This window comes from Phodopus roborovskii, unplaced genomic scaffold (assembly GCF_943737965.1).
Source record: "Phodopus roborovskii unplaced genomic scaffold, PHOROB, whole genome shotgun sequence".
NCBI classification, from domain to species: domain Eukaryota; kingdom Metazoa; phylum Chordata; class Mammalia; order Rodentia; family Cricetidae; genus Phodopus; species Phodopus roborovskii.
Genome location: NW_026126447.1, coordinates 34726948 through 34751790, shown reverse-complemented (window position 1 = coordinate 34751790; position 24843 = coordinate 34726948). Strand labels below are relative to the sequence as shown.

General features: G+C 38.8%; 1 protein-coding gene across 1 annotated transcript in view; it reads left to right on the top strand.

Annotated features, from left to right (window-relative positions):
- Dnai4 (dynein axonemal intermediate chain 4) overlaps nt 1-24843 on the top strand; it is a 63759-nt gene that overhangs the window by 10064 nt on the left and 28852 nt on the right. Inside the window, exons 2-7 of the mRNA XM_051188281.1 lie at nt 1918-2095; nt 12308-12492; nt 13981-14093; nt 18508-18664; nt 21059-21198; nt 24325-24457. Of these exons, the coding sequence (XP_051044238.1) occupies nt 1918-2095; nt 12308-12492; nt 13981-14093; nt 18508-18664; nt 21059-21198; nt 24325-24457 (906 nt within the window). The remainder of the gene's footprint in view (nt 1-1917; nt 2096-12307; nt 12493-13980; nt 14094-18507; nt 18665-21058; nt 21199-24324; nt 24458-24843) is intronic.

Below are 24843 nucleotides of genomic sequence, written 5' to 3'. Positions count from 1 at the left end.
TGCAGTAGGGCATGAAGCTGAATTCTTGAGCATGTAAGAGGAAAAAAGAAGAGAACAGGGTTGGGAAAGGGACGTACTGGTAGGGTGATTGCTATAGGCGTGAGGCTCTGGTTTCAGTCCATAGCACTACAAAAAGTCTAACCCATCAGTGGTTTAGGAAACTGAGCTATAAAAGCAGGCAGAGGATGCCATAGTTAAAGGGAAAGATTTTACATATAGGAGAAACTACAGCAGAGTTATGTTAATGGTAGAATAAGATACGGGAGTCTTAAGAATTACTGAAAAACAGTCCCTGAAAAAAACAAAAACAAAACACTACTAGGTTCTAGAATATGGATAAAATTCAGTTTCAGATGAAATAGCAACAACTTTTCAAACATTTATTTTGCTCACGCAAAGTAATGTGTCTATGCATGCGCGTATGTGTGTGGTGCCTGTAGGCGTTAAAAGAGAACATTTGCTTTCCTGGAACTAGAGTTATAGGTGTTATGAACTGCCATGTGGGTGCTGGGAACTGAATTCTGGTCCTGCAAGAGCAGTGAGTGCTCTTAACCGACAAGGCATCTTCCCAGCCTCCATAGAATGGCAACTCTTGTAGACAGGGAAAATGTGGCAAGGATGAACTCAGAGGAGTCTGGGAAATGAGAAGAATTTAAAGGTAGCAGAGATACTATGAAGGAGTTTTGATAGGACTGATATTTGATTTCGGTGGTTAAGTCCTTCCTTCAGAGAAGAAAGGAAGGCATCCAGGGTAGGGCATTCAAAAGAATATAAATTCAAATATTTATTCATTGTGTCTAAAGGGCAGCATGCTAGGCACTGGGAAGAATATAATAGAGAAGATAAAATTTCCATGTCAAATATGCTTACACTCTGTAGAAGAGTGCAAAACAACGACGACCAAATAGTGTGAAAAAAAGTAAAGTAGGAAAGCTAGATAATTGTCCAGTTTTGCTAGAGAGAGAGAGAGAGAGAGAGAGAGGGAGGGAGGGAGGGAGGGAGGGAGGCAGGAGGGAGGGAGGGAGGCAGGAAGGAAGGCAGGCAGGAAGGGAGGGAGGGAGGGAGGGAGGGAGGGAGGGAGGGAGGGAGGGAGGGAGGGAGGGAGAACCAAATTGCTTTTTAGAGTCTAATTGAGCATCTTAGAAGTTTTTGATACAAAGAACTAGAGTGGTAAAAAAATGATAGAGGTCGGCTGTCCTGGGAATTTGTGAACTGAATACAATAGTACAATTATATAGTCCTTCCAGAATTTAAATATTTTACTATAATTTTCTAATTTAAAGTTTATCTAATTTGCTCAAAAGAAGTAGGGTACTTTCCTCCAGGTGTTATTGCTCATGTTTAAATTTGCCTGTTTTACTACACTGGACACTGATGGGTATTTATCATGTGGCAGGCACTTCCTAAATTAAATTTGTGAAATCCTCATAATCGCCTGTGAGTACTATTAGCCCTGTTTTATGAACAAGGAAACTAAGAGCCAGACTCTGCATCTTTATATAATTTTTAATATGTTTTCATTTTTTATTGCGTATGAGTGTGTGCTGGCACATATACGAGAGTGGCCGTGCATGTGGGGGTCAGAGGATGGCAGCTTCAGGGACTTGGTCCTCTTTTGTCTTGTTTTTTACGGGGTCTCTCTTACTGTCCCTGATGCACCACTTACTCTAGGCCAGATGACCTCTAGGTTCTGGATTGTACTTCTGTCTCCACATCTAGCTTCTCACATGGGCTTAGGGAATTGAACTCATGTCACCAGCCTTAAGCCACAGTCACCTTTACCTGCAGAACCACCTCAATGGCCCTGCATGGTATTTGTTTAGCTTATGTGCACTTCTAAATGAAAGTCTACTTTTGCTATAATTTGAATTTTCTTTTCAATTCTGGGTCTTCTGTGTTGTATTTTCCCTTGTATAGGAGTCCCAGCTCACAAACAAGGAAGTCCATTAGCTTTATTAACCCATCAAAATCAAGTTCAGGAAAAGGATATGTTGGTGCAAATCAAAGCAGACTGGGCATGTCGAGAACTATGGTTACTGTACCAGAGATGAAGCCTGCAGAAAAACTGAATATTTCTAGCATTAAGACAGTACAGGTAACATTCTTTTTTTCCAAGGCATTCTTGTTATGTTTAATTATTTAATACCATGCATGCATGAGTCTGAAAGCAACTTGGGAAAGTTGTTTCTCTTCTACAGTGTGGGTTCTTGAGAGCAAACTCAGATCATCAGGCTTGGTGGCAAGCACCTTTATCCCCTGAACCATCCTGCTGGCCTCACCAGTAACCTTTTTTAGAATTCTAAGTTTTGTGGGATTTTTTTTTAAAGATTTATTTAAAATTGTGTGTGTGCAGGTATGTACACATGAATGTAGGTACTTTGTAAAGGTACATTGTACATTCATGGGAACTAGAGTTAGGGGCAGTTGCGAGCTGCCTGATGCGGATTCTGGGACTAAACTCTGGTCTACTACAGGGACAGTAGTACATGCTCTTAACCCCACCAAGCCAGCTGTCCAGCCCCTGAGTGTATTTCTTAACTCTAACCTTCCCGCTCTTGGCAACTGTCAAGAGTTACCGCTTGACAGAACTCTTGTTTTTCTCTCAAACTCCAGTACAACTGTCCTGGAGTTTTAGTGTGTGCCAGGGTAAATATGTGATGGTCAGAGAATAACTTATTGGGGTACCCCCTTCCAGGAATAAAAAAAGCTGCCACACTGCTGCAACTACAAAAAACTTTCATGATCTTTGAAATGCTGTGGCTCAGCTGGTCCACATCTGCAGATGCCTGGGAATGTACCTGAAGACACTTCTATGCAAATGTTTATCGAAGCAATGTTCACTGAACCCCAAACATGGAAGCAATTCATCAAATCTATTAAAAGTAAAACTAATAAAATACTGTGTAATAGTTGAAGGCATTACTTTATAACCACAGTAAATGAATAAACAACTTTACATAGATATACTTGGGAAAATAGAAAAAAACATTGCTGAACAAAGAAAGGGTGTCAGCTATGATGCAATATATGACTGTAAAATTTCAAAACTAAAGAAGGTTTCCTTAACCCACATGGGAAGTACCACGTCTTGGCAATAATCTGGAGAAATCAGACCTTCCATCTCTGCTGATGGAACCATGTTAGCAGAATCCTGAAAGTGAGCATGCACATAATTTCTATCCAGAATTCCAACAAAACTTCAAAAGGTCAGCATATCACATGCATTGATATTTATAGCAGTACCATTTGATACATGTGTGTGTGCACATCGCAGGAGTCAGTTCTCCTTTTCTGCCATGTGAATCCTCAGGATCCACTTCAGCATCAGCATGACAAAGAGTACCTGTACCCACTGAACTGTTACACTCCCAGCAGCACCATTTGAAAGCCAAAATAGCTGGGAAGTGGTGGCACAAGCCTTTAGTCTCAGCACTTGGGAAGCAGGGACAAGGCAGAAAGAGCTCTTTGCGATCGAGGTCAGCCTGGTCTACAGAGTGGGTTCCAGGACAGCCAGCGCTACACAGAAAACCTGTCTCAAAAAACCAAAACCAAAACCAAAAAAAAAAAAAAAAAAAAAAAAAAAAAGGAAAATGCATGCTTGTCCATAGATAAATAGATAGATAAAACATGGTACATTAACACAGTGAAATACTATATAACAATGAAATGAATAATCTGTGGCTATAGTCAGTAATAAAAATGAATCTTACTTGCATAATAACAAACCAAAGAACCAAAGACTACATTTCATACAGCTTCGTCTAAATAAAGCTTACAGGCTAAACTAGTATGTAATGTTAGGGTAATTATTACTTTGGCTGGAAGAAAGTTCTGTTCTGGGGTGCTGGTAAACTTCTGTTCCTAACTAATTGTTGAGTACAGCAATGATATTTGGTTAGAGAATTCACTAGGTTGTAAGCTCCATGCATGGTTTTGTGTGTGTGTGTGTGTGTGTGTGTGTGTGTGTGTGTGTGTGTGTGTGGTGTGTGTGTGTGTGTGTGTGTGTGTGTGTGTTCTATGGAAATTTAAAAAAGTAAACTATTAAAGGTACTTAACAAAGTTATGGACAGGAAAAAGGAAGAGGATTGTGAATGTGAAGTAGTTACTAATTATTTCTGTGGGAGAAAGGTTTTGATCCATATGGACCAAGGTCAAGGAGTAGCTCTGGAGGTGGGGGGGCTACCAGTGTTTTAAAAAATAGTAAATATTTACATTTTTATATATTTGTATAACTATGAAATCAAACTTTGTAATTGAAGGGAATAAAACTGAGACCAAATATGTAATAAATAAATTAGGAAATATGAGTAGAAGGCTATTACAGCCTTTAAAGTATCTTTGATTTGACAATTTCAGTAAAGTGACAGGATGCATGCACACTTACACACAAAAATCATTAACCTTCTGCTATACAAGCAAACCGAACAATCTGGAAACTATCCCATTCACACTAGCTTCCCAAAAAGTGCCTTGCGATAAACCTAACCAGGGATGTAAAAGATCTCTATAATAAAAACTTTAAAACACTGAAGAAAAAAAATGAGGAAGACAGGAACAAGTACATGGAAAATTTGCCCATGCTCATGGATGGGGAGACTCCCTGTTGTGAAAATGCCTATCTATCTCCAACCCAATCCCCATGAAAAATTCCCATGCAGTTCTTCCCAGAAATAGGAAGAACAACCTTCAAATGGAGGTAAAAGAAGCGTCAAAGACCCCAGAGAGTCAGAGTGATCCTGAGCAAGCATAGCACCGCTGAAATACCCAATTTAAATCTATATCGCATATCCCTAGCGTTATAAACAGCAAGGCACCATCACAAAACAGACACATGGGTCACTGGAGTAGACTACAGACCCAAGTACAAGCTCATACCGCTGTAGCCACCTAATTTTGACAACAAGGGCAAAAATATGCACTGGAGAGAAGATAGCTCCTTCAAATGTACTGGGGGAACTGAATAGCTACATGTAAAAGAATGAAACCAAACCATGTTGGACAAAACTCAAATGGATTGATGAGCTCAACATAAGACCTGAAACTCTGAAACTGTAGGGAGAAATGTGTTTTTGTTTGTTTGTTTAAGATCTAATAACACTTGTCTCAAGGTCAGAATGCAAATCTAGCCACAGCCATAGAGGTCAGGCAGTGGTGGCACGCACCTCTAATCCCAGCAGCCACACTAAAGAGGTATATAAGACAGGAACTCAGAAAAGAGTAGGAAGTTTACTTCAAGATACAGACATAGGTAAGGATGTTCTGGATAGGGTTAAAATTACTCAAGAAATGAGGCCAATGATCAACAAATGGAATCTCATGATGCACATTAAAGAAAAACTGTCGAGTGAAGAGGCAGCTAGAAAATGGGAGAAAATCTTCGCCAACTCTACATCCAGTAGACGGTTAGTATTCAGCATATGTAAAGAACTCACAAAACTAATTATAAAGAAAACAAGACATTCAAAAAATTAGGACTGGGTATATGGAACTGAGGGACTTTTTTTTTCCCCAGTTAGGAGATTTGAATTACTGTTTCAATCTCACTAGTTTTCATTGATCTGTTTAACGCATTGGTCTCCTCTTGTTTTAATGGACCTGAAGACATATCTACTTCAGTCTAGTGGAGGATATATTGTCAAGATAAAATGTGATGCTGTTTTGATTTTTGTTGGCAACTCTTATAATTGTTCCCTTTTCATCTCTAATTTTGTTTGGTTTTTCTCTCTTTCTTTTGATTAGTTTAGCTAAGAATTAGACGAATGTTGTCTAAGAACCAGTACTTCCTGTGTTTATTTTTTGGGAGAACATCTGTCAGTTGGTGAGAGGGGGGTATTGAAGTCACCCACTATGCTTGTACCAGGACTAACTTGTGGCTTTGTGTGGACTAGTATTTGTTTTATGAAATTCGGTGCCCCTGCACTCAGAGTCTATGTTTAGAATTATAATGGCCTCCCAATGGATTGTCCCCTTAGTATACAGAGGCAGCCTTTATCTCCTCTCTTGAGTTTGGGTTTGAAGTCTTTCAGAACACCAATATCTGTTTCCTAGGTTTATTTTCTTTCAACACCTTTCTACCATCCCATCCTAAAGGTATATCTCTTTTGTGGTTAGGTGGGTTTCTGGGGGCAGCAAATAGACAGTTCCTGCTAGTTTGTTCCATCTGAATGGGGGAGTTAAAGCCATTAACTGTCACACTTACTATTGGAAGATGTGTGCTCTCCCTGTCGTTTTGTTGATTTTGGTTTTTCCCCCTGTGGCCTTGAGGATGGATTAGTTTGTTTTTGTTTTTGCTTTGTTTTTTCCTCAGTCCAAAGGATTTCTTCATATGTTGTTGTTGTTGTTATTATTATTATTTGGTTTTTTGAGATACAGTTTCTCTGTGTAGCTCTGGCTGTCCTGGAACCAGGCTAGCCTCGAACTCATAGAGATCAACCTGCTCCTGCCTCCCAAGTGCCAGGACTAAAGGCATGTGCCACCACCTCCCAGGACGGCATGTATTTTTGTGGAATTGTCATGGTGATCATAAATTCCTTTAATCTCCTTTTTTATCAGAAGTTTTTCTTTTTCTTTCATTTATGGTAGTCTCTGTTGCAGTGGTTCTTAACCGACCTTATGTTGCAATCCTTTAATACAGTTTCTCATGTTGGGGTGACCCCTATAAAATTATTTTGGTTCCTACTTCATAACTGTAATTTTTAACTGTTAAGAATCATAATGTAAATATCTGATATATGACCTCTATGAAAGGGTCATTTGACCCACAGGTTGAGAACTGCTGCTTTATTGGATTTCTTCTGTTTCAGAATTTGTAACAGTTCTGTCTCTGCACTTCTGGTCTCTAACTTTTAGCTGAAAGGCTTGCTGTCATTCTGATGACCCTGCCCTGGTGTGTGATTGAGAGTTTCTCTCTTGCTGCTTTTAAGACACTTTCCATACCTGCCTTCCATTTACTTCTGTGTATTTAGTGTTTCAATTCTGATATGATGAGAGGAGACTTTTCTGTTTTGTCTGTTAAGTTCAGACAAAACAGAACCAACAGCCAAAGGAAAAATGGGGGGAAATACACATACAATACCACCAATAACAAATCCAAACCAAACAAGAATTTACAATCAATGGTCATTAATATCCCTCAATATTTTTATGGGTCTTAACTGGCCCATAAAAAGACACAGGCTAACAGAATGGGTACAAAGAAAAAAATCCATCCTTCTGCTGCATACAAGAAACATATCTCAACATCAAAGACAGATGTTAACTCAGAGTTAAGGGCTGGGAAAAGACTTTCCAATCAAATGGCCCCAAGAAATAAGTAGGTCTAGCAATCCTAATATCTAACTTTAAACTAAAATCAATCCAAAGAAATGAAAAAGGTCATTTCTTATTCGTCACAGGAGAAATCTATCAACATGAAGTCTCAATTCTGAACATCTATGCCCCAAATACAAAGGCACCCACATTCGTAAAAGAAACATTACTAAAACTCAAATCACACATAAAACCTCACATACTTACAGTGTTCAACACCCCATTCTCAACTCTAGACAGGTCCACCAGACAGAAACTTAACAAAGAATCAAAGGAACTAACAGAAGTTATGACCCAATTAGGTTTAACAGACATTTATAGAATATTCCATCCAAACACAAAAGAATATACCTTCTTCTCAGCGCCACACAGAACCTGTCTAAAATTGACCACCTACTTGGCAATATAGCAAACCTCAATAGGTACAAAAAAGTTGGAATAATCCCCGGTGTCTAATCAGACAACCATGCTTTAAAGTTAGAATTCAACAACAACACAAATTGCAGAAACCCTACAAAAACATGGAAATTGAACAATGCACAATTGCAACATTCCTGGGTCAAGGAAGAGCTAAAGAAAGAAATTAAAGACCTAGAATTCAATGATAATGAAGACACAACATACCCAAACTTAGGGGACACTGTGAATGACAAAACTAAGAGGAAAGTTCCTAGCACTAAGTGCCCACATGAAGAAACTGGAGAATAGTCACACTAGATAATTAACAGCACAACTGAAAGCTCTAAAACAAAAAGAAAAGTGCAACTCTGGAGGGGAAATCAATAAAGTAGAAACTAGGAAAACAATACAAAGAATCAATGTAACAATGAGTTGATTGTTTGAGAAAATCAACAAGATAGACAAACCTTTATCCAAACTAACCAAAAGGTAGAATGATAACATGCAAAATAACAAAATCAGAAATGAAAAAGGGGACATAACAATGGACACTGAGGAAATTGAAAGAATCTTCAGGTCATACTTTGAAAACGGTACTCCACAAAATTTGAAAATTTAATGGAAATGAACAATTTTCTGTATAGATATCACTAACCAAAATTAAATCAAGAGGAGATAAGCAATTTAAGTAGACCTATAACCCCTAATGAAATAGAAGCAGTCATCAAAAGTCTCCCAACCAATTAAAGCCCACAGCAGATGGTTTCAGTGCAGAATTCTACGAGAAATTCAAAGAAGAGCTAATACCTATAATACTCCTCAAAATGTTCCACACAATAGAAGCAGAAGGTTCACTACCAAACTCTTTTTACAAGGCTACAATTACTTTGGTACCCAAGCCACACAAAGACAAAACTAAGAAAGATAACTACAGACCAATATCCCTCATGAACATTGATGTAAAATTCTCAATAAAAGAACACATCAGAGAAATCATCCTCCATGATCAAGTAGGCTTCAACACACAAAAATCCATCAATGTGACCCACCATATAAACAAACTAAAAAAGAAAAACCACATGATCATCTCCCTAGATGCTGAAAAATCCTTTGACACAATCCAACACCCTTTCATGACAAAGTTCTTGGAGAGATCAGGGATAACAGGAACATACCTAAACATAATAAAAGCAATATACAGCAAACCAACAGCTAACATCAAACTAAATGGAGAGAAATACAATACAATTCCTCTAAAATCAGGAGCAAGACAAGGCTGCCCACTCTCTCCATATATCTTCAATATTATACTTGAAGTTCTAGCTAGAACAATAAGAAAATAAAAGGAGATCAAGGGGATACAAATTGGAAAGGAAGAAGTCAAACTTTGACTATTTGCAGATGATTTGATAGTTTACATAAATGACCTGAAAAACTCTCCCAGGGAACTCCTACAACCAGTAAACACCTTCAGCAAAGTGGCTGGATACATGATTAACTAAAAAAAAAAAAAAAAATCAGTAGCACTATTATATACAGACGATAAAGGGGCTGAGAAAGAAATCAGAGAAATATCACCCTTTACAATAGCCATAAACAATATAAAATATCTTGGGGTAGCGCTAACCACAAAAGTGAAAGACCTATATATAATAAGAACTTTGAGTCTTTCAAGAAAGAAATTAACAAAGATAACAGAAAATGAAAAGATCTTCCCTGCTCTTGAATAGGTAGTATCAACATAGTAAAAATGGCATTTTTGCCAAAAGCAGTCTACAAATTCAATGCAATCCCCATCAAAATCCCAGCACAATTCTTCACCAACCTTGAAAGAACAATACTTAACTTTATGTGGAAAAACAAAAGAGCCAGGATAGCCAAAACAACCCTGTACAATAAGGAAGCTTCTGGAGGCATCACCATCCCTGACTTCAAGCTCTATTATAGAGTTATAGTCCTGAAAACAGCTTAGTATTGGCACAAAAATAGGCAGGTAGACCAATGGAATAGAATCAAAAACCCTGATATTAACCCACACATCTACAAACACCTGATTTTGACAAAGAAGCTAAAACTATACAATGAAAAAAAAAAAAGAAAGCATCTTCAAAAAATTGTGCTGGCATAACGATGCTGGTGTGTAGAAGACTGCAGGTAGATCCATATCTATCACCATGCACAAAACTTAAGTACAAATGGATCGAAGAGCTCAACGTAAATCCAGCCACACTGAACTTCTTAGAAGAGAAAGTGGGAGGTACCCTTGAACAAATTGGTACAGGAGACTGCTTCCTGAAAAAAACAATAGTAACATAGACACTGAGAACAACTATTAATAAATGAGATCTTCTGGAAATGAATAATTTCTGTAAGGCAAAGGACATAGTCAATAAGACAAAATGGCAGCCCACAGAATGGGAAAAGATATTCACCAACCCCACATCTGACAGAGGACTGATCTCCAAAATATAAAAAGAACTCAAGAAGCTAGTTACCAAAACACCAAACAATGCAATTAAAAAGTGGGGTACAGAACTAAATAGAGAATTCTCAATAGATGAATCTAAAACGACTGAAAGACACTTAAGATAATGGTCAACATCCTTAGCCATCAGGGAAATGCAAATCAAGGCAACTCTGAAATACCATCTTACTCCTGCCAGAATGGCTAAAATCAGAAACATCAAAGACCGTTCATGCTGGAGAGGATGTGGAGAAAGGATAATACTTTTCCACTGCTGGTGGGAGTGCAAACCCCTACAGCCACTTTGGAAATCAGTATGGCAGTTCCTCAGGAAAATGGGAATCAACCACAAGATCCAGCAATTCTACTCTTTGGTATGTGCCCAAAGGATGCACATTCATACAAGGATATCTGTTCAGCTCTGTTGATTGCAGCATTATTTGTAATATCAAGAGCCTGGAAGCAACCTAAATGCCCCTCAATAGAAAAATGGATGGAGAAAATGTGGTACATTTACACAATGGAGCACTACTCAGTGGAAAAAACAATGGAATCTTGAAATTCCCAGGCAAATGGACGAACTAGCAGAAACCACCCAAACTGAGGTAACCCAGTCACAAAAAAATGAACATGATATGTACTCACTCATATATGGATTTTAGACATAGAGCAAAGGATCACCAGCCTACAATCCATACCACCAGAAAAGCTAGGAAACAAGGAGGACCCTAAGAGAGACATACATGGTCCCTTTGGACAAGATCTCCTGAGTAAATTGGGAGCATGGGAGGATGGGAGAGGGAGTTAGGAGAAAGAGAAGGGGAGAGGAGGGCATGAGGGAGCAGGAAGATTGAGTCAGGGGAAGAATAGAGGAGAGCAAGAAAAGAGATACCACAATAGAGGGAGCCATTATAAGTTTAAAGAGAAATGTGGCACTAAGAAATGTCCAGAGATCTATAAGGATGACCCCAAACTAAGAATTTAAACAATAGTGGAGAGGCTACCTTAAATGCCCTGCCCCAATAATGAGATTGATGGCTACCTTATATGCCATCCTAGAGCCTTCATCCAGTGGCTGATGGAAGCAGGAGTCACCACAGCTAAACACCAGTAGAACTCTTGGAATCCAGTTGCTGAGAGCAAGGGATGATGAGCAAAGGGATCAAGACCAGGCTGGAGAAACCTGTAGAATCATCTGACCTGAACAAGGGGGAGCTCATGGACCCCAGTCTGATAACTGGGAAACTAGTAAAGGACCAACCCAGATCCCCTGAACATGGGTGTTAGTTAGGAGGACTGGGCAATCTATGGGGTGTCTGGTAGTGTTTCAGTATTTATCCCTAGTATACAAATGGATTTTGGGAGCCCATTCCACATGGAGGGATATTCTCTCAGTCTAGATACATGTGGGAGGACCTAGGTCCTACTCCAAATTATATGACAGACTTTGAAGATCCCCCATGGAAGCAGAACGGGGATGGGATGGGGGTTTGGAGGGGGACAGGGGAGGAGACAAGGGTGAGGGAACTGTGATTAACATGTAAAACAAACTTGTTTCAAATTTGAATAAAAATATATTGTCATTAAAAAAAGGAAAGTTTTCTGTAGCCAGACATGGTGGCACATGCCTTTAATCCCAGTACTCAAAAGGCAGAGACAGGGTGGTCCCTGAGTTCAAGGCTGGCCTAGTCTATAAAGCAAGTTCCAGGACAGCCAGAGAAACACAGAGAAAATCTCTCTCAAAAATAAACAAACAAACTAACTAATTAAATAATTAATTTAAAACTTTGTTGTCATGCCAGCCCCTTCTATATGTATCTTGTCTGTTGATTACATCAAGAGGCCATTTCAAATGATTGGCTATACCCTCCAGGTTTCTATAAGTGTACTGTATGATGATCACTGACAGAGATCAGCTAACACTTCCAGATCATATCTCTGTATTTATTACTTATATATAGGCACATGAGTAAGATTTATTTTCATTTTGCTTAATTAAACTGCATGAATAAAACTTTGTATTATTAAAGTTCTCATGTTTATTTTGTCCTAAGAACATTTCACTCAATATTTTAATGCTATGCATATTTCTGTTTTCTTGTCTGGCTATTCACTTTAAATGACCATTTTCTACAGGTGTTTGATGCAAGAGGCGTTGATGTCACTCCCCGACCTCTCTACCATCCAGATCCACTTGTTGGAACAGCAAAGCCAAATAAACTCTTGACGTCACAAGAAGGATCACTTGGATCAGATTTTATTTCTTCATATAGCCTGTATCAAAATACAATCAACCCTAGTATGTTAGGGCAGTTCACAAGGTGAAGTATACAGGCCCTTGTTCTTTTGATTGCATTTATATTGTATTGCATACATCTAGACACGTATGTTTCCAGTTTTCTAACTTCAATCTATCAATGCTAGTGTTCTAGCTTTTATGTTTTAATTACATTCATGTTCAGAACTTGAGTGAAGATTTCCCATAAATTCCAAAACATTGTGAAAAGTGTGTATATTTTACTCAAGATTGCCTAAGGGATCAAAAGAAAGAACTAACTTGACAGTCGGTTTTGGCCCGGTTTCTTTGGGGTTTTATTGCTGTAATTTAAAATACAGTGCAGTCACACAGTGTTCTAGAGCCTGCATTGAATTCGCACACAAAACATTTGGAAAGCCAGATGAGAAACAATGGATCTTCCAATAAGGTTAACCTCTTGGTAAACAATTGAAAGCATAAATGTAAGATGTTACAGGATAATATTATGATCATTGATTTAAAATTTACTTTTGAATTCATCTTCCATTTCCTATATATGCTTACATAGCTTACATAGCTTACATACATACATACATACACACATACCATGTGACAGCTTTTCCTGGGGACATGTAGCACACATCTACTCACCCCAGAAAGGGAACCCATGACTGACCAAACTAATGATTGCAATAAAGTCCAGTGTGGTGAGTTTTTATTGGCCTTACTAACAGGAGAGGGGGTGAAGGGTTGCTTACAGGAATTGGGATGACTTAGAAAAGCATCTGCGTCACAGCAAAGCAGACCCCACATGGTACCACAAGCCATAGCCCTAAGCTCTCTGCACAGCCTGTAGGCAGCTGCATAGCCCCAGAATCTTTCCCCTGGTAGCTCAGTTGCTCAGTCCTCCTCCCCAGCACTTGTTTACTCCTGTTAAGCCTGGGAGGGACCTTTGAGGCTCTTCCAAGTGACTGTTTCTTCCAGACAGGACCTTTTGTCACCTCAAGTCTCATGAACTTTCCCCCAGCCCCTCTCACAGGGAAGGTTTCCATTTGTGCAGTGTAGCTATGTCTACAGTTGCCTTTGGAGTGGAGGAAATATTTCACAGGGCAGCTGTGTCTTGTTACCTACCTATCCAGGGAACTTTGGTAAATTGAACTTTTGAGATGGGCTATGAAGAATGTGTAGAAGAGTGTTCTTGGCTGAGCCCCTAAACAAACTCCTGGGGTAGAGGTACTAAAGCACACCACAGCAAAATGATGAAAAGTGACAAAGAAAATGGAGGCTGACAGGGAGCTATATTTCAGATATTCATTCAACATATACATTGGGAATATAATGATGGCCTCTGGGTAGAGATTTGATACGCTATTCTAAAATAAACCTTCACTTTTTAAAAATTGTTAAAAATCAAGTGTAGAGTTAAAAGTTATTTTGATTTACGTTGCTTATATGATTAGTATATTTGGATTTTCTGTCTGTTGATGTAATCTAATGTACACTTTTAGTTTCTCATAAGGACATTGAACAAATGTGTTAATAACTTTCAAAGGTCAGTTCTGGGGAGCAGCACAGTGTCCAAGTCAAGTGTGTCCACAACTGAATCAATAACAGAGGACCTAGAAGAACCAGCTTACAAGAGGGAAAGACTGGCTAGTTTTACAGGTAATAAAAACATTTTTTAAATCTTACAGTTTAATGTATTTTCAGTAGTTTAATCCCCTACACTGAAACTGTCCTTGTTTGTAATGTTTGTAAAAACCTAGATTATTTTGTCACAGTTTGTATTCCATTTTAAGATTAATTTCTTAATTGTGCCTGAAAGTAGATATGAAGGAACTGAGGCCCTATCTTAGTGGGAGAACATTTTCCTACAAGGAAGGCCTTGAGTTTAGTCATTATCAATACCTCTCCTTGTGTGGAGTGTTTGTAGTGTGTGTGTGTGTGTGTGTGTGTGTGTGTGTGTGTGTGTGTGTGTGTGTGTGTGTGTGAGAGAGAGAGAGAGAGAGAGAGAGAGAGAGAGAGAGAGAGAGGCCTAGAGAGAAACTCCCATTTTCCTGTACATGTACATACAAGTCAACACTTGGAAATCATTATCATTCTTTTTAAGGGTATATTTTATGTGTATGGGTGTTTTGCCCGTGTATACATCTGAAGTATGTGCAGTGCCTGAGGAGGTCAGGGTAGGACATCAGATCCTCTGGAACTAGAACTACAGACCATCATGGGTCTCATGCATTTGCTAGGAACTGAACCTCAGTTCATCTGCTAATGGTAGTACCCATTGAGCATCTTTCCAGTCTCTCATTCTCCCCCCGCAATTGCCAAATAATCAACCATAGTCTTTATATAGATATAGATAAGGGTCTGTTTGTAAAATAATTGAGTGCTTTACTCAGCTTTGCATATTGTCCTTCAACAAAAGAAACTAGGGCCCTTTAAAGAAATAGCTGATTTCTGAGCCTTGGGCATATATAAGATGGACAAGAAAGTAAAAAGATACTTGAACAAAACCCTGCCTCTCCCTACCGCAAAAAAGAATGACAAGGACACAGCAGCCATTAGTGTTCCCATTAGCCAAAGGTAGATAAGTTCAACAACAAAAAAGTATAGCGCTGTGTTATAACTCATTGACAATATCCAGGAGCCCATACTTAGAAGTGTGATGAAGGGTAGAGTAGATAGACTCCTATAGGGAAGAATTCTAAATCCTCATGTAAATGTTTGTCCTTCAAGGTGGAGCTTTCCTATCCTCCTAAATATGGGCTTTGCATCATGACTTTCTCCAGATTATAGTGTATGAAAACAGAAACCAGATTCAGCTAAGTGTGGATGATGTCAGCAAGAAGTCGTGTTGATAACGTAAATGTACCATAAGATTAGACTCTGTTTCCTTCCACCTGTGTCCCGCATCAGGCAATCCTAAATGGAAGCCTGTTCCACATGCATGACCAATACTCCTTAGTCTTCTAACTCAGGAAACTGCCACAGTCTATGAAAACCTAAGGGGCAGGATGATCAAATGTGGTTTTTTGGATGGTATTTTGGAATAGATTCTGAGTTTTTAGATGCCATTAAAAATGAAGCAGACTATAATAAAAGCTGAGCTTCAGATGTTGAAGTATTCCTATTGGTTCATTAGCTGCTCTAAGTACACCAGAGGAATGTTTACTACTGAGTACAGAGTTCGTACACAAACTCTAATATTCTTACAAATTTCCTACACCTTGAACTGTTCTAAAGTGAAAAGAATCACTCAACCATCTTGAAATCTTTCCCAAGCCTTCTGGGTTTTCTGATGTATACACTTTTCAGAGCTGATGCCCGAAAATGCTTGGAGTTTGATTTGTATGATGGAGCAGCTTGTTAGGCACAGACTGTTGCTCGCTCAGCATGGAGATAAATGGGTAATAGGTATTTGTACATGAACTCATAGAGTACCTGTGGTTAGCACTTCTGCATTTGTGAGAGAAAGAAGCACCATTTTGTAACTCAATATGATTGATGATTGTAATTGCACTGGACTCATTGTAGCTAAACAACAGCTTAATCAAGGCTTCATGGAGTGTACCTCACTGAGCTTTCTTTTTCTTTCTTTCTTTCTTTCTTTGTTTCTTCCTTCCTTCCTTCCTTCCTTTCTTTCTTTCTTTCTTTTTTTTTTTTTTTTTTTTTTTTTTTTTTTTTTGACAAGATTTCTCTGAGTAGCTGCTCTGGCTGTCTTGGAACTCACTTTGTAGACCAAGTGGGCCTTGAACTCATAGAGATCTACCTGCCTCTGCCTTGCAAAAGTTCTTGGATTACCTGTATGTACCACCACCACCTGGCCTAAGATTTCTTAATGTGACCAGATAATATAACTTTTTCCTTACCCATTTCTGAGTTAGTTGAAAAACACAGGGTAAGGGCTGATACACTGGAAACAAAACAAGTTTATACTGTGAGTAAAAGTGTTTTTGAAGCCCCAAAGTTGACAGGGTCTCACCTTCTCATTAAATGATGTAGACCACTACAGAGTCCTTCCTGTCTCTCTGGAGGGGCTTTCTGTGTGAACATGTGGTCATAACATGATTGATGCACATAGCTGGAGATCTCTTGAAGAATATCACAGGTGGAGAAAAGTGTGCTTCCTCCATCTGAAAGCAAAAAGTACATTGATAGGTTTCTAGGTAGAGATGCAAGTGCAGTCTCCACCTACTGTAAGACTAGTCTGGAGCCGGTGATATGTAGATTCCATAGATACATACTGCTGCTGGAATTTTTTTTTCCTTTATTATGTATCAAATTCAGGTAACATTGAGGAGATGACAGACCTGCACAAAATTCATTTGCTGTTCTGTGGTTTAGTGTGTCCCTCTGCCATTAAAAAGACTCATTTTTGCTGGGTGATGGTGGCATAAACCTTTAATCCCAACACTCAGGAGGCAGAGACAGGCAGATCACTGTGAGTTCAAAGCCAGCCTGGTCTGCAGGGCAGGCTCCAAAGCTAAAAAAAAAAAAAAAAAATCCCCAACTCTAATATATAACTGATGCTGTCACATTAGATTCTGTATGTGCCATATCTCATGTGATGTTTTTTTTTTAGAACTACGTCTGTGCTGCAAGGCTACTTTATTTATAGCCGAGTCATTACCCGACATCTGATGGTCTAAAAGAGTAGGGAGAGGATCAAGAGCCTGTTCTTTTCAGTTTCAAACTTCCCTGTGTCCCTGTGGATCGTTACATCTTACTCCTATTTTCTCCATTGCTGCCGTAGGAAATCTGAACTAAATGCACCTCCAAGCTGCCCATGTAGATAATTCATTTGCTTCTCTTTGCTTATCCTATCTTAACCAGATTTACTATTGTAGAACAGGTTTTTTTAAAGAGTCATTAAGGCGGCTAGCAATTAAACACTTCATTTTTCCTGACCTTTATTTTATGTCATTGTAACTACTCTATAGACAGTGCTGTAGGCTATTCTTCATTTAGAATTGTAGCACAAGCGTTTCCATAGTATCTGAAAAATACATTTATTAGAATTTTGTGCATGGATGAGAATGTGTTACTATATTTAACCATTCCAGATGCTTTTTTTTTTTTTTTTTTTTTTTTAAGATTATTAGGAAGTTGTTTTTCTCAGATCCTGAGCATTAAGAGGGGACTGAGTCTTCACCTCTGGGAAGTGTTGAACTCTTGTTTTATTGTTCTAAAGCAAGTCAAACTTTACCCTTGAGAGTCTTTGCTTTCCCGCTTTCTCCTCTTTTGTTAAGAAAAGTACACTGAACCCTGGTATGATTCATGCCTCTAATGCCAGTACACTGGAGATGGAGACAGAGGGGCTTTGAGTTTGAATCCAGCCTGGGCTACATAGTGAGGTCCTGTTTCAAAATCCCAAACCTATTGAACCCTGACCAACATGCCACATCAAGGCTATTTCTTGCCAATAACCCATCCCAAACTTCCCCAGCTCTGAAATTCTACCCTTAGTAAAATTCTCCTGGGGTATTGGACCTCTCACTATTCTAAAGATTTTGACTAATCTCTTTTTTTTTTAAACATATCCCTTATTTGTGTGAAAGTTGAGACCATTTCAGACCTATAGTCAACCAGACCTGTTGAAGATTCCTCTATCTCTTGTCGAAGATGTTTGAAGGTGAACTATAAGAAACAAAACAAAACAAAACAAAAACAAACAAACAAAATAATGAGCCAGGTTGCTGAGGCCTCAAAGGGTCAGGTGCCTTTCACAATATACCTTCCCCCATATTGCTTCTCAGTGGCACCAACAGCTACCTTAAAATTCCTAGTAATAGAACAGGATAATTGTAACAGGATTGCCCTTGGGACTGTGACCAGAGATAGGAGACTAGACTAGGACTGATAGCTCTAACAGCAATACAGACTGTTACGGGCTTCTCCAGTTGCCTTCACGGAGGTTAACAGACTGCTGTTTAAAGACACTTACTGTGTGTGTGTGTGTCATTGTGTCTCAGTGACTAGACAGTATGCATACCATGTGTGTGTCATCACTGTGCCTAAGCAATTAGGAAGTGTGTACACTAGCCGCTCCAGGATGGTCTTACTGTGGTGTGTATTTTAGATGTTCGAGTTCTGAGGACTACACCTGAAACAGCTATAACAAAGGAAGAGCTGGAGAAGAACATAGAGATCATTCTCTCAGAGACGGAAACACTGAAATTTTTTGATCTGCCAACAGTCATATTCTCGATAGAATCTGAAGAAGCTGAGAAAATAATGTATGTGTGACTCAGTTGTCTATATTACTTCTATACAGCTAGGGTAATCAGAGGTTCTTGTTCTTGTGACGAGCCCTTGGAGATTTCTAGAAATGCGCCCTTAAATTTACATACATGCTCTGTGATCTTATGAGGACATGTTTACATCACATGACAATTTTCTATAGGAAAAGCTCTTCTCTTTTGCATAGCTTGTGTAACCATGTGAACTTCTGAAGAAGAAAGGACAGAGGTCAGCAGGTCCAAAGTTCTAGTCAGCAGGACCAAATCAAGTCCTAGTGTCCTGTCACAGCTGTGTGACCCTGTTAATATATGTTGCAAAATAGATAAAAGAGAGGATTTTTAGCTCACCACAATGAATAAATTTTTGAGGTAAAAGATATGTTCCTTCCTGTGACTTAATAAAAAAGTGATACATGAACATATCCAAAGCACGAGGGGGTAAGTTAGAGTCCCAAGTGCCCACGTAAGAAACATGTGCATGGTTGGTGTTGGAGGGGTGGAGACAGGAGGATTGCAGGAATTTGCTGGCTGCTGGCTCAACTCCAGGGTCAGTGAGACTTTATCTCAAGGGATTAAAAGAGTGACCAGATACCTGACATATGTGACAGTCATATGTGCATATACCACACATACATTTAAATAACTGACACATATACAGCAATAATAAATACTTTAAAAATGATTCCCTCAGATTGAATTTGATAAAAAAAAAATGCCAAACCAATAAAAGACAAGTCATTATTAAAAGATAAACAACAGATCCAAACTCTGAGAATGCTAGAGCTATGGGCTGATTGGATACAAAATACAAAACAGCTGTGAAATGTTTCAGCAATTAAGATGGTTAAACATTTACATTAAGAAGCTCCGAATGATGCTGCTGGATAAGAACTTTACGTAACTGTCAGAAAGCAAGCATGGGTCTGAAAATGAAACATAAAAAGAAAATGGATTATAAAAATAATAGTCTAGCATGTCAGTGTTTCACACATGTACAGTACAAATCCCAGAGTGGAGTAAGCTTTCCTGAGTTACTAACAGACTCTTGCATAGAAGTAAAAATGAAAGCAACAGAAATGACCTCAGTGCATTGTGCTGACGCGCCTCCTGAAAACCAAAGATAAAGAGGAACTTTTTTCAAAGTTTATTTTTATTTGTGTGTGTGTGTGCGCGCAAGTGTGTGCAAGTGTGTGTCTGAGAGAGAGGAGAGATGTCACACTCCGCTATGCTATGCTAAGAGACGGCATCATGTTTCCTAGAGCTGGAGTTACATGTGGTTTGGAGCTTCACAATACGGATCCTGGGAGCCAAACTCCAGACCCTCTGTAGGAACAGCAAATGTTCTTAACCACTTAGCCTACACCCTGAAAGAAGATATTTTTTATTGTGTTTTTAAAAATTTATTTATCTTTTATTTTATGTGCATTGGTATTTTGCATGCATGGAAGTATGTGTTAGGAGGTCAGATCTTGGAGATATAGACAGTCATGAGCTGCCATGTGGGTATTTGAAACCAGGTCCTCTGTAAGAGCAGCCAGTGTGCTGTTGAGTGCTGAGTCATTTCTCCAGCCCCAGAAGATTTTTTAAGTAGAAGAAAACAAAGGAGAAAACTACAGAGCCTTTAGAAATGCGTACGTGCAGTATACCTAGGGAAAGACCACTTCATGATGAAAGGGACATATAGTAAATTTAAATTAAAATCTCAGAGTAGACTTACACTAAATTCTTTGACCAAACTGAAATGAAAAATTAGTAAATCTCAATGAAGGCATTCACTTTCACACTGGATCGGGCGGGGGCAAGGGGGAGAGGGAGAGGTTAGAAAACATTTTCTAGATTAATGGAATTAAAATGTGAGTTTAAAAAATACTTATAACTAGGCCAGGCAGTGGTGGTGCACACTTTTAATCCCAGCACTGGGGAGGAAGAGGCAGGAGGATCTCTGTGAGATTGAGGCCAACCTGGTCTACAGAGTGCATTCCAGGACAACTAGGGCTACACCGAGAAAACCTGTCTCAGAAAATAAATAAATAAATAAAAATACCCATAACTAACCAATTTTGAAAACATCGTGCACACAATGCTGCAAAAGTAATACTTGGACTGAATTTGTGGCTTTGGATGTCCATATTAAATCTCGTGAATTCTCTGAACATAGTGCTGGTATATTATTGATAAACACTGAAAGCAGTATGGACATTGGGAAGCACAACATGAAGCATGAAACAGTCCTTTGTGGTAATGTAATGAAATATTTCCCTAAGGAGTTTTTAATGCTCACATTTTGTTACATTTTGTGTTAATGAAAGCACTTGACAACATGTAATGTAGAATGATGATGACATCATGTCCATAACAGTTTTTAATTAGTTATTTTTGGTTTTTTTACAGACTGAAAAATAAGAATTATGAAATCCTTTGTAGAAATAGGTTAGGCAATGACCTATATGTGGAAAGGATGATGCAAACATTTAATGGAGCACCAAAGAATAAAGAGGTTCAGTGTGAAAAAATCATAACGGAAGAAAAAGGTAATTTGTTTTATTCCTGTTGGCAAACTGTTGTTATATATTTTAGTATATGTTCCTGGACTCTGTCAGTCAACACATATAAATATATAAATAAAAAATAGAAATTGATTTGCCCAGGTCTCAGTACTAGTTACTGTAATTTATAATGTTCAGAATTTGACAAGGTAACAGGAAATAATAATATACAGTATTTGAGTAACATAATTGTTCAGACTGATTCTTATTCACCCTATATCGGAACTCTGCACTATTTAATTATTTATAAAAACTAAAAAAAAAAAAATGATTTTATGATGTAGTTTACTACCACCACATATATTTGTATATTCCACAAAATCTTTACATTCTTCCTATAGTAACTGTCTTAATGATCACCATAACACTATAAAGTGGGTCCAATTATTAGTCTCCGTTTCATAGATGAGGAAACAGCCATAGAGGAGTAACCCAGGTTGTTTTTGTCCTAGAACCTGTGCTCTCAAACACTATGTTTACTACCTCTGCATGTTTACAGATTAACATGTCTGAGGACACTGCATAAGCAAAAGCCAGTGGTGTATGGGCAGATGAAAAGCTAGGAGAAAAGAACATACATAATCGGATCTCTTATCGCAGCTCAACATAGCCAGGAGCTAATTTCTTTCTAAAGATTAAAAATACAAACTTTTAGTAAAAGAAGTGTTTTTTTTTTTTTTATAGGTGGGAATATTTATTGTTCACCCCTGTTACTCCCTTTTATGTGGAAGAAAAGAATGAATGCTCCAATCTCCTTTTAGTTCCCCCCCCCCATTCCCACCTCAGAGCAGAGGTGTTGCTTGCCTGGATGGTACATTTGGGAGTACAAATGAGGATGTATCTGGATATCCTACTGTTTTTCCTTCCCTGGTAGCAGAAAGTACAAATTCTTTCTAGTATGGAACCGTGGTTTTGATCCACAGCACTGCATAAGAGCAGTGTAATTCATTCCTGTAATGTCTCGGTTCTCCCGAGGGGAAAGCAGGAGGAACAAGAGTTCAAGGTCATCCTCGGTGTGTAGCAAGATCAAGGCCAACCTGAGATACCTAAGGGCTTGTCTTAAAGAAAATAAAAAGTGTGGCAATGGAAATGAGAATGTGCACTGGAGTTTGCAAGAGAACATTTAGGAAGAGAAAAACAAACAAACAAACGAACAAAAAACAAACAAAAAAAAAAACCCTGAAATGGAGACCTATGAGGCAGTAAGCACACATATGGGTGTAATGAGACTATGAGAAAGGGGCACAAAGAGTAGCTGGACAGGGAATAAGCCAAGTCTCTCTAAACTTGCTAAGGGTCTGATTCGAGGAGAATAGCTCCACAGTGACATTTAAAGTTCAGATGCAAAAGGAGCACTGTCAAATAGCAATACCAAATCCTTTAGAAATGGAGAAATCGAGATACTTCTGAGTATTCAAACGCTGAAGGAATTTATTGATGGTAGAATTGTTTTAAATGAATGAGTCCTTTAGGCAAACAGGAGGATAGTAGACAGTGGGGGGGGGGGAATCAGTAAAAAAGAACATGTAAGCAAGTGCCAAAGCCAGTTCCTTTTGTTTCCAATTTCCTGTTTTTGCAGTAGAGTTTAAAAGAGATGCAGAGGGGCTGGAGGAGAGGTGGCTCAGTGGACAAGAGCACTGGATGCTCTTCCAAGGATTTAGGTTCGGTTTCCAGCACCCACACAGTGGCTCACAACTATCTGTAACTCCAGTTCCAGGGGACCCAATGCCCTCTTTAGGCCTCTGTGGGCACTGCATGCATGCAGTACACATAGATAACTACACAGGCAAAACACTCATGAGATAAGTACAAATATTAAAAAACAAAATTAAAGAGATTGATAAAGCAATATTTAAGTTGTTAATAGGCTTACAATATGTAAAAAAAATATCATCTTACAAACAAGGTAGAGGGACAGAATTGTATAAAAAGGAAAGTTTTAATACGCTGTTGACAAAAACTTAACAATAGGTTTAAAATAAAATGTGTATGTCTGTGTATGTGAGTTCAGGTGCCCGTGAGAGTCAGAGGCATTGGACAGGAGTGACAGTTGTGGGCACTAATGTGGGTCCTGGGGACTTAACTTGGGTCCTCTGTGGGAACAGCACACATTCTTTGTTTGTTTGTTTGATTGTTTCTCTGTGCAGCTTTGGAGTCTGTCCTGGAACTTGCCCTGTACACCAGACTGGCCTCAAACTAACAGAGATCCACCTGCCTGTGCTGGAAGTAAAGGTGTGCACCACTGCCTGGCCCATCTCAATTTTTAAAGGAAAAGTTTGTTTTTATTAAACACTATCCTTAAAAAACTTCCACATCATTAACTAAAAGTTTAGTAGGGTCATCTGTAGGAATGTTGTACTCAGGGATAGTATATTGCTACAAAAACAGTAAATTGGTAGAAAAAGGGGATGGGGCTTCTAAATTATTATTTGATGATAAGTGATGTTTTCAGTTTGTGTTTGGTCCCCATTTCTATATTTGATGATTTGAATAAATGTAATTAAGGTTTTTGACAATGTCATTGTCCCATAAGGTACACTGTTTCTACCTACATAGTTGTAAGGGGAACTTTACTGAGTAGAAAAGGAATGGCATGCTTCCCACAAGCAGATCTGTAAAATATAAGGTGTTGCGTGCTAGCCACTAGCTAAAACACTGTCTCAGTGTTGTTCAAGTCTGTATCCCATGACAGCCTTGCGGTGACAAGCTGATGAGGTGACTCTTCTCTGGCCTGGATAGGAAGGATGGAGAAACAGAGTTCCATGAGAGTGAGGGTAACCTGGGCTGTCCCTAAAACACGAAGGTAGATCTAGATGCTAATATTGAGACGGCTCAGGATCTCCCCAGGTATCCTCATAAACTATTTCTTTGTTATTTTCCTGTCAATGCTGTTAAGATTAATGTGTTCTTTGTTTTGTTTTGTTTTGTTTTGTTTTTCAAGACAGGGTTTCTCTGTGTAACTTTGTAGACCAGGCTGGCCTTGAACTCACAGACATCTGCCTAAAGTGTTCTTAATAGAAAATAATTTTAGATTTCTCTATGACCAGTTATGTACAAAGCTGTAATATTAGAATTTACTTTGAAATCCTTTTGCCTTTTCTGTCTGTTTAGGCATAATGGCCACTTCCTGGGATTTGTATGATTCTTTCAACAGTCCCGAAGCTCTGCTATCAGCAAAACAATCTTTGGCTGGAAGTAAAGGAAATTTACTTGCTAAAGACCAGGACCCAAAACTAGACGGAAAGTATCATGGGCAAATTGAGGCTATGATCATCCATTCCAGGGTTTGCATGATGTCTCCACACAGCATTTTACATTCTTCTGCAGCAGTTAGTGTTCCTAGCCACAGGACATGTAAAGTACATTTTTTCTCGGGGATTCTGCCTGTACAGTTTCCTGCATTCCAAGCATGAAATTAAGTTTTTTTGTTTTGTTTTGTTTTGTTTTTCTTGGATGCTTGACAGGAGGGTGTTGTTGTTTGAGACCGGGCATGGAACTTGCTATGTGCCTCCAATTCACAGAGATCCTCCTACCTGACTATGAATGCTGGAATTAAAGGCATTTACCACCATGCCAGGCCTTGTTTTTGAGTTTTCCCCTAGGGCATTTTTGCTTTCTCTGTCTTTCTGA